Source organism: Narcine bancroftii, chromosome 10 (assembly GCF_036971445.1).
Source record: "Narcine bancroftii isolate sNarBan1 chromosome 10, sNarBan1.hap1, whole genome shotgun sequence".
NCBI lineage: Eukaryota > Metazoa > Chordata > Chondrichthyes > Torpediniformes > Narcinidae > Narcine > Narcine bancroftii.
This window is the reverse complement of record NC_091478.1, coordinates 67,238,129-67,248,879: the sequence shown is the minus strand read 5'-3', so window position 1 is coordinate 67,248,879 and position 10,751 is coordinate 67,238,129. Positions and strand designations below refer to the sequence as shown.

The 10,751-nt window shown below is 45.1% G+C and overlaps 1 protein-coding gene across 2 annotated transcripts; it reads left to right on the top strand.

The window, feature by feature from the left end:
• Positions 1-5,645: 5,645 nt before the first annotated feature.
• Positions 5,646-10,681, top strand: LOC138744677 (putative nuclease HARBI1). 2 transcript variants are annotated; one of them, XM_069901213.1, is made up of 2 exons: positions 5,646-7,786; positions 10,319-10,681. In XM_069901213.1, exon 1 carries the CDS (start codon positions 6,049-6,051, stop codon positions 7,204-7,206), a length of 1,158 nt encoding a protein of 385 aa, XP_069757314.1. In that variant the 5' UTR covers positions 5,646-6,048; the 3' UTR covers positions 7,207-7,786; positions 10,319-10,681. The 2 variants fall into 2 exon arrangements, 1 of the variants encoding a protein (XP_069757314.1); XR_011345696.1 differs by having other exon boundaries at positions 6,080-6,170.
• Positions 10,682-10,751: the final 70 nt, after the last annotated feature.

The following is a 10,751-nucleotide window of genomic DNA, read 5'->3' as shown; positions in this document are numbered from 1 at the left end:
TCAAGGTGAAGGAAAAGTGTGAGGAAAATTTGCGATTTTCATACCGGACGTTTTGTACTCACACAGGGTGCTGAATGTCTGGAATTCCTTATCCTGAGAAGTTATGGAGACTGGATACACAGAGGTCTTGGGGAGCCAGTGCAGAAGAAGAGGCGAGGCCATCAGTCACGACCCACATTGAAGGTGGTGCATCCTTGTGGGACCGAGGAGCCTACACCTGCTCCTATTTTATTATGGCATGCTCAGAGGCATGTGTCAAGACATGACACAGAGACTTTGTCTCTTTCACCTTGAGAAAAGAAGGCTGAGGGGTGGTCTAATTCAGATCAACATTACTAAAACAGTTTCTTTCCCCCCCCCACCCCCGCCATCAGATTTCTGAACGGACAACGAACTTATGGGCACTCCTCACTTTTTCTCTTTTTTCACTCATGACCTTTAAAAAAAATCTTGATTTACAGAATTGCAATGGATAGTGATGCTGCCACCTTGTTCTGCCGATACAGCTGCCGCAGAGCAACTAATTTCGCAACACGTGTACGTGACAATAAGCCTGATTCTGATCATTAGGATAATGAAGGATGTTGATCACCTATAGACTCTGAAAATGTTTCCATTTGTGGCGAAGAGCATAACCAGAAGTCATCAATAGAAAACAGTCACCAAGGTATCCAGTAGGGAATTCAGAAGAAACTTTATGTACAGGGGGAGGTGGAAAGTGGAGCTCCAAGTAATCAGAGAAGCTGGAGAGCGGCAGGGAGCATCCATGGAGAGAAATAGTCAACATTGTTGGGACCCCTGTCAAGGAGCAACATCAAGTAATATAAAGGTGGTGTTTTGGGGGAGGGGGAAGGAAGTGATAGTCTGAAAGTGGGAGAGACGGCTAAGAGATTGGGGAGAGGGAAGTTTGAGAAAAATGCGAGAATAGGTGCAGGTAAAGGAAAGATGGAAATAATAGGGTGGGGTTCCAAATTCAGAAAATTCCAAGTTCGTGCCATTGAGTTTAAGGATATCCAGGAAATATACATGTGGTTCCTTGATTTACCTTTGGGCTCACCTTGGCAATGGGACCTCCGACATGTCTGTGGGAATAGTGATGGGAAATAAAATGACTGGAAGCCATGAGTTCTAGCTTGGACTTATGGACAGAGTGCAGGTGCTCGAAGAAGCAGTCACCCAATCTGTGTTTGCATAGAGACCACACTAAGTGCATCCAAATCAGGTTACATGATGTGCAGGTAGCTGGGCCTCACCCAAATCAGGTTACATGACGTGCAGGTAGCTGGGCCTCACCTGGAAGGTCTGTTTGTGGCCCTGGATGGAGGCGGTGAGGGGGGGGGGAGGTGGTGTGGTTGGGAAAATATGGAGGAAAGGTTTCAGTCTCTGTGATTACTGAGGGAAGTGCCGAAGGAGTTGGCAGGGTGGGTGGAGAGGGAAGGCCAGTGAATAGGATTCGGGGTTCAGAAGATGTGGCTGGAAGTGCGATCCCGCTGAAGTTTGTGGAAGTGTTGGAAGGAATGCATCGGATGTGGAGGTTGATGGGGTGGAGAGGGAGGACCAAAGTTCCTGTTCTTCCTGGGGGTAGAAGTGGGAGAAATGGAAGGGATGTCACGTGGGTAAGGACTTTATCATTGATGAGCCACGTTGCCTGATTTTGGATCATCTTGGAGTGATGGCCTCATCCCAGGAACAGATGTGCTGGAGATGGAGAAAGGATAACATCCTTACGAGAGGTGGCAAGAGACATTATCCAGCTAGCTGTGGGACTCAGTGAATTTGTAATAGATGTCCAAGGATAACACTGGACAATGAAGATTTGCTTCCTGAACACATTTGGGATTATATTATGGATTTTGGACTGATCACAAAAATCACCTTAAAATTTTCCTATCGTGTATTATTTTTAGATATAACCTTTTTTTGTGATTTCCTGTCATATTTTAAGTCTACTGGTATATTGCCCACAAAGCAAGCTGTGCAACATGTCATTGAAAATTCATTTTCTGCCTTCGCACTTGGGAGTCTTCCCCGCTGATCTTAGTGCAGTCGGTGACGAACATGGTGAAAGGTTTCACCAGGACATAATGGAAAAGTGGTATCAGGGCAACTGGAATCCATCAATGCTGGCCGACTATAGTTGCACCCTGACACGAGAGGCATCAGATGCTGAGTCCAAATGAAAAGCAGCGGTAAAATACTTTTAGGTCAGTCGAACTAATGCAATGTGTCAGTCCCATTTTGCGATAAAGCATGCTAAATTCAATAAAAGTTAATTTCATGTTTCTCCAACTTCCTATGTGATACAGCAAATCTGAAATGATCTTTGTGTTCAGCTTGACGTTGTGTATCATAAGGATGGAAATTAGCAGTGAAGATCATCCAGTTTTTTTTTAACATTTAAGACAAGGCAAAAAAACTATGAGTGAAAATGAAATAGAGGGCAACATTTAACTAAGGACCAGTGGGCAAAGCCAGACTGGAACATCCTATATCCTATATTGGCATCCAGACAGCTGTTGATATTGCCTGCCCTTTGCTGCCCTCTTCAGAGCTTCCAAAGAAATGTACTTTATATTTACTACCCAGTGCTACAATCTCTTCCTGGTATCTCCGCTCAATCTCGTCTCCTTGGTCCCCAACTCATCAGTCCCATCCAGAGGACTGACAATCTCAGTCCATGAGAGTCATATCCAAAACTCTTTTCCGGACAATCAATGACCTCCCGCTTTTCATCCTCCCCTTTTAAAAAAAAATCAAAAGCTAATTTGGAACATGAATTTCCATTATTTTATTGAAATACATCTACTCACTAAATCCCTTGCTGAATGAAGTAAGGCACTGACTGGCATTCTGCTGCATGTTGAAGTAAATGAAGTTCAACATCATTAAGCAAAATCCAAAACACCACCCATACCATAAATCAAAAATAAAATTTTAAAAATGCAGGAACGACAGGTTGCATCTTTCTTCTTTGGAATCAGAATTGATTGTCATGGCCATGTCACGAAATTCATTGTTTTGCAGCAGCTTTCATATTGCAAACATTTCTATAAACTACAATAAATAAAATAGTGTCTGTGGTTTATCATCCATTCAGAAATCTGATGGCAAAGGGGAAGAAGCTGTCCTTGTGAATTTAAAAAAAAGATATATGCCATCTTAGGGAATGAAAACGATGTCCTCCAGTTTATACTTTTACCAAGTCACCATTGTAAATTAAAACAAAAAAGTACAGATACTGTCAATCTGACGGCTTTGGAAATCCTGACACATTAATTTGATTGCTTTTTTTTAAAAAGGTGACCAAGCGGATTGACAACATAGCCTTTGACAAGGTTTTGCATGGTAGAGCGCTTCACTGTTAGGTCACGCAGATCTAGCGTGAGTTAGACAAAACACTGGCATGGTGGAAGGAGTCAGATTAGAAGCCTGCAGCCAGTGGCATGCCAAAGGGATCAGTGCTGGGTCCACTGTAGTTTATTGTTTATCTTTAACGACTGGGATGACCAAGTAGTTAATAAGTTCGTAAGACTGCAAATTACACCAAAATTGATGGTAAAGTGAACAGAAAAGAATGTTATCCGAGATTTCACGACAATCTGGATCAACCAGGGAAATGGGGCAAGGAAATGTGTATGGAATTTAACTTGGACAAATGCTGTGTTGCATTTTAACAAATCAAAGCAGACAGGGTCTTGCACACTTAACGGCAGAATCTGGAAAATGTAGAAGAACAGAAATCGAGGGATACAGGTACTGGGTTCCCTGAAAGCAGCAACAAAGGTAAGATAGGGAGATGAAGAAGGGAAATGGCCAGTTTGCCTTCATTGGTCAGGGCACTGTATACAAGAGATGGACTGTCATGTTACCACTGTACAAGATGCCATGAGCTTATATTTGGAGGATTATGCACAGTTCTGATGACCCAGCTGTAGGAAAGAGGGAAAGGATGCAGCAAATATTCTTAGGATGTTACCAGGTTTGGAAGGCTTGGCTGCAAAGACTAGGACATTTTTCTACCCTGGGTTGCAAGAGGCAGAGGGGTATAAAATAATGAAGGGTGTAGATAAGATGAATGGTCTGTCATTTTTCCCGCAGAGTAGGGGAGTCTAAAACTAAACAGTAGGTTTAGGTTTAGCAGGTTCTAGGTTTAAAGTGAGAGGGGAAAGATGTGAAAAAGACCCAATGCTTTTATGGAACAATCTGCCGGATAGGTGCATCAACAACAACCTTGCACTCAATGTCACCAAATCTAGGAAGCTGATTGTTCACTTCAGGAAAGGAAAGCCAGATGTATATCATTGGAGATCATTGGAGGATCAGTGGTGGAGAGGGTGAGCAAATTTAGGTTCTTGGGAGTTACTATCTCAGAGAACCTTTCCTGGACAACACACTAATGGTATCATGAAGAAAGCACGTCAGTGCCTCTAATTCCTCAGGAGTTTATGGAGTTTTGGTATGGCAAATTTCTACAGTTGTGTAGTGGAAAGTGTGCTGACCGGCTGCACCAAAGTCTGGTATGGGGGCGCCAATACCCCTGAGCATAAAGCCCTCCAAAAGTTAATGGACACAGCCCAGGATGTTACAGGCAAAACCCTCAACACTATTGAGTACGTCGACAGGGAACGCTACCGTCGGAGAGCAGCAGCAAATATCACGGATCCACACCACCCAGAATACACATTTTTCTCACTGCTGCCATCAGGAAAGAGGTCTAGGTGCCACAAGACTTGCACCACCAGGTTTAGGAACAGCTGCTACCCCTCCATGATCAGACTCCTCAGTGACAAACTCAATCAAGGACTCATTTAAGGACTCTTACTTCTGCACTTTACTGATCTTTTATTCTCTCCGTATGGCACAATTGGTTTGCTTACACTTGTTATTTGTTTCCATGTGCACACTGGGTACAGTCTTGCCCTTCCCGCCCCCAAGCCTGTATTGGTTTATGTGTATGTTGAGTACAGTTGTTTTTTGCACTACCAATTCGTGGTAATTCTGCCGCACCCACAGGAAAAAGAATCTCAGGGTTGTATGTGATGTCATATATGTACTCTGACGATAAATCTGATTATAATCTCACGTTCAGGTATCCCAAGGCGCGACAAGCGCTGATGTAACTTCCCTGGAGCCAGTAGGAAACGATACCTCGGCCTGTGAAGGCTCGGGGGCGCGACGTCTGAAGACTGAAGCTAAAACAGCGGCGCACACAGCAACGACCCGGTCGACACGTCTCCTCGGCGCCGGAACCGATTCACAGTAAATCGCCCTCCAGGGAAAGATTTAGAGCTGGACTTCAACGAGAGTAACGGTGCAACCTCACAACCTGTCCCCCTGTAACATTAAACATGCAAAAGAAAAACGCCTCCCAATCATTATCTTTGAAAATAAGCAGGGTAATAATTAGGGAGATTAGAGCAGCCACGTCCTCTGATCTCGTCTATAAGGAAATGTCCCTTCAAGAAGTTGCAAAGGATGATCAGCTACGGAAAGGCAGCCGCTGGCACCGAGCGCGCACGCGCGGCAGCAGCTTCCGGCGAGGCGACTACCGTTCAGCGAGCGGCCGACAGGGGGCGGGCTGCATTCGCCGCAGCGGTTTCCGCCGTTACGCCGAAAATTTGTACGGGTTGGGGGGCGGGGGGGGGGGGATGTGAGAGGGCGGAAAGTGGCGGCGGAGGCCGGGCGCACTGATCCCTCCGGCAGCTGGTCGGGGGCCGGCGGCGCCCGGGTCCGGGCCATAAGGCGAGGAGGCTGCTGGCCGCCACGGCTGGGGAAATTTCCGACTCTTTACGCCGCCGATGCGCGCCGCGGGCTGGGAGGGACGTTCGCCTCCGGGTCCGTCGATCACGTGACCCGAGCGGAAGTGGCCGCTTTGAAGCGTCCCTAAACTTTGCTGGGTTTGGGGGGGAGGGATTTCACAGAGAGGGCACCAGCCCATCCTTGCAGAGTTTGCTCACTGGCACCTGCACCTCGATTCCCAGCAGTGGTGCAGGATCAGCCCCAGTTGCATCATCTAACCACCCCAGTCAGACCAACCCTTGAGTCAGTATGGCATTCCCCATGGCCATACCATTCTACACCATCATTGTGGAAGATGAAGAGGAGGAGGAACAGCAGCGCATGGAGGCCAAGAGAATCAGGCAACATGGCAAAAGGCAGCATCCCACCAGGTACTACCCCCCGCAGCGTATCTACAGGCAGCGCCGGTCCTTTGAGGATCTCTCGGAGGACCTGTGCATTCGAAGGGTGCGGTTATCGAAGGGTGCCATTGCAAACCTGTGCGACCTGCTCCGGGAAGACCTTCAGCCGCACTCTACTGCCAGGACGGCGTTGTCTGTTGAGATGAAAGTGACCACCGCCCTGAACTTTTTTGGCACTGGGTCCTTCCAGGGCGCCACAGGGAACATGTGCAACATCAGCCAAGGGGCAGTGAGGGCGGCCATTCAGCAGGTCACGGATGTGCTCTTCAACAAAGCCGCGAGCTTCATCAACTTTGGTATCGCCCCTAGGCAGCAGAGGGAAAGGGCCAGGGACTTCTGCTGCATCGCTGGGTTCCCCAAAGTGCAGGGCGTTATAGGGGGCACACACGTGGCACTGAAGGCACCTGCAGAGCAGCCCCTCATATTCGTGAACAGAAAGGGCTTTCACTCCCTGAATGTTCAGATTGTTTGTGATGCCCACCAGAAAATCCTGTATGTCAATGCCAAGCACGCAGGAAGCTGTCACGATGCTGTGATTGTACAGCACTCAACACTTCCTGATCTCTTCCACGAGGACAACCACGTGCAGGGGTGGCTTCTTGGCGACCAGGCGTATGTACTCCAGACGTGGCTCATGCCTCCAATGAGCCAACCGAGAACACAAGCCGAGGAGGCGTACAACAAGGCGCAGGTGGCGACCAGGGCTGTGGTGGAGAGGGCTATCAGACTGTTAAAGAGCAGGTTCCGGTGCCTGGACCGGTCCAGTGGTGCTCTACAGTACACGCCCCAGAGGGTGGCTAGAATCGTCATAGCGTGTTGCGTGTTGCACAACTTTGCACTACAGGAAGGCCACCTGTTCAACATTGTCGACGAGGAACCACTGCTGCCAGAGGAAAGGGAACTGCAGACCCCGGCACTCGAAGAGGATGACCAGATAGAGGATTCATCCCTGGTTGCAGCAAGGGCTATTCAAAGGCAGATTGTGCAGGAAGAGTTCAGTCACTGATGATGAATTGCAAGAACCCTTTCAGTGCCAAAAAGCACGTGTCCCTCAAACCACTACCGACCTTAGTACTTGACTGCTGAGCAGCCGCACCCCGCCCCCCAAATGCCCAAATAGCACTGTGACATTATTTATCGTCTGAGGACAAATGTTCGCACCAGTTGAATGCTTCCCTTCTTGAATGACTTCAACATTCATGAGTAACAGCATTATTAGTGCAAGGTGTGCAGGAATAAAATCATGTTTTTCATTTGAAGCAAATGAACATCATGCTTGTTAATTGAACCTTAGTTCATCTTTGCAGCATAGAGTCAATTCCTATTGCAATCATCAGTTACAGTTTGCGCCACCCTAGAATCAGGCTGGCAGGCAAAGAGAGGCAGACGTTCCCTGTGGTGGGTTTTGGCCCATGGCCTCTGGCGCACTGGGAGTTCTGCTGCATGCTTTTCGGGAGGGAGTTCCGGGCAATCCCTCCATCTGTGGAGATGCTGCTGCCCTGACAGGCAGGCAGGTTTTGGGTGTTTGCCGGATCCGATCTTGCCGACTGTGCATTTAGAATGTGATGATTTGGAACTCGCAACATGTGAGTGATTTTCCTGGAACCTTGTGAGAAATTTACCTTGTGGGTGAACTGTAACTTTTTGGTGCAAAACATTCTTATTTGCATTGTTTTAGGTAATTAGGCAGTTTGCAAATTGCTCTTTCAACAGCATTAGTAAATGTAGATTTATTGTTTATATTAATTAAAGAAATTTTTTTATTAAGTCATAAACTGAAATGTTAAGGGAGCTGTCATTATTCAGGAGGAGTTTTATGTGACTGACCAGTCAGCACAGATGACTCCAGTAGTGATCCAATCTATTACTCACTGTAAGCTAAATTCGATGGGTACAACAGCAGAATACTTTCCTGAACACTCACAAATTTTAACTTAACATCAATTATATTTGTGCTAAATGTAATTCTCTTATATGGACTGTATGGTGTGTGAATGGAAATTTCTAAGTATTCTCCAGTTCATTGTTCAAATGGGCCCAGTGGGTGGTACTCTCACCTATCTGTCAGTCTTCAAGGTTCAAATTCACATCAAAGGCAAAATTGCTGTGGAGTTTTAAAGCAGGGCTGCACTGCAGGAGGTTGGTCTTACAGTTGGGCAGCAAAATTGTGTCTGTTGCCCCGGTGGACATTCTTTGACACAAAGTAGAGTTGGGAAGTTAAAATTCAGTCCCTAGCTAATACTATCAAATCTGATTATCTGCCCACTTGTGCTTTTTTTTTCTTTACAGAATGAATTGCACTGTGCACAAGTTGTTGTGTGAACTTGCATTTCAATAGTATTATACTTCACCCATTAAAAAACTGTTTCAGATAATCTGGGAATGTCAATGGTGGAAATTAACTACACATCATTTTCTTCATTATTTTTGCATACCTTGGCATTTTGGTTACACACCAAACCTGTACTATGTTCAATGCCAGTGCTGCCTTCTAGGTCAGGGGTGGCTGATGGAAAATTATAAGGGGACAAGGGCCAAACAATCTGTTTTCAGCCAGTTACCCTGCAAGAAAAGCAGTGTTTTTAGACCAGAAAACCCCTGCGCCATTGAAAATTCATTTTCTCTCAAAATAACTATGACCCAACAGAACTGTTTAAATGTTGACACTACAGTAGTTTGTTTATTGATGTGCATACATACTTCAACAGGCATTTCCGTATCTGCTGCTCTTTAATATAAATGAATACCATAAAAGTCTCATTCAAAAAACAGTGCAAAATAAAAAGTTGGGTGCAAAATAAGAACAGGAGGAAAGATCGCGAAAGAGACAAGACATTCTCCATAATTCCTACACAACTCTCAGTGAATATAGTTCGTGGCCCAAGAGTCCACCTTAGTGATTAGGTGTAAATCTGTAGATAGTCTATTAAAATTAACAGATTTTTTGCAAATCAAACCCTTGACTTTTGTGAAAAAGTATTCATTGTCTGAAATTTTCAGCATTCTCTTGCTATTTTCCATCTTTTCGGTTCTACCATGCTTAATCAACTGAGATAAACTTTTTAAAAATTGAAGTAAACGTTTTCCATCAATGCGGTCAGATGTTCAAAATGGCAGTGACATCTAGTGTTGAAATTAAGAAGTGTCATTTACATGCAGTGAAATTTATTGTCAGGGACTATGCTCTAACATGTCATATTCCGTTTTATTTTTATAATTCACCCTGAGCAATGGGCAACAGGCCGCAGTTAGCCAGGGGGCCATAGTTTGGACACCCCTGTTCTAGGTGGTTGTGTAAAGCTGAAAAGATGGTTTTAAGTTTTCATCAAATCATTTCTTTCCAAAATCTGATCAACTTGCTTTGAATTATTTTCTGTTGTTAAGAATTTTCATTCTTTGATTTTATTTTCATTCTCCCTTATGGAGGCTCTTACCTTTGAACTCAGTACATCTTCAAAAGGTTGGGGCAATTGACTATCTCTTTTGAATCTGTGTGATTTTTTTTTGGCTTGGATTCTGATGCTGTTTCCTGTTCCGCTGCAAAGAGGACTATTCCCTCTTAGTGATTAGGTGCAAATCTGTAGATAGCCTATTGAAATTAACAGATTTTTTTGCATCTTACCACACAACGGTTGTGCATCACCTCCACTGGTGGTGTGAAACGCTTCTTCAGGGAAAGACAATAATTCACTAAGTTACAAATCAGCTGCAAGGCAGGTTCACTTGCTACTGGAGACGTGCCTGTTTTCTGTGGCTTTCTCCATAAATCCCTGCCCATTCTCAATTTTGACTTCTCTGCATTCTGTCTTATACAGTCTATCCTGCCCCCTGAATACCCTGACGTTTATCCATTAACATCACTGACTAGATTTGAACTAGGTCATTTAAAAAAAATCTGAAACCAAGACAGAATGTATTGGAAATGCTCAGCAGGCCTGGAATTCCGATGAGCGTACACAAAGCTGAAATGACATTGTTCTCTCTACGGATGCTGCCTGACCTGCTGAGTCTTTCCAACACATATTGTTTACATCATTGACAGTATCTTGATTTTATCTGTTTGTGAGCCCCACTATTCCCCATTCCGCAGTTCTTTTACCTTCTATTTCTTCCCATAGAAAGGCCTTGCTCCAGGCCACAGGTACTGATGGCATCCGGGATTCAGGACCAAGAGTGAAGGAAGTGTGATGGATCACTGGATACAGGGGCTTGAACTGTGGTGTTTACCCCGTGCAGGACAGCATGTGGGAAGAGTGGCTATCATGATGGATACAGGAACAGCGGAGGTGGTGATGGATCCTCGACCACTCGACGTCTCTGAAGGGACTTTATTTTGTACTGGATAGGACTAGAGTGTGGCAACTGCTTGCTTTTAAACAGGGAGAAGAAACCTTTTCACTGTATCAGTTCATGTGACAATAATAGATAAATCTAGATTATTTGTTCAACAGTTTTGCTGTTGAACTTTATGCTTGTTATAATTGTGTGCGTGTACTTCCTGTCCATTCCTGTATATTTTCACCCCTAAATGCACGCGGCCTTTAGAGAATG

Excerpts from the sequence above, each read along its gene's own strand:
- LOC138744677 (XM_069901213.1), top strand. The coding sequence starts at position 6,049 with ATGGCATTCCCCATGGCCATACCATTCTACACCATCATTGTGGAAGAT.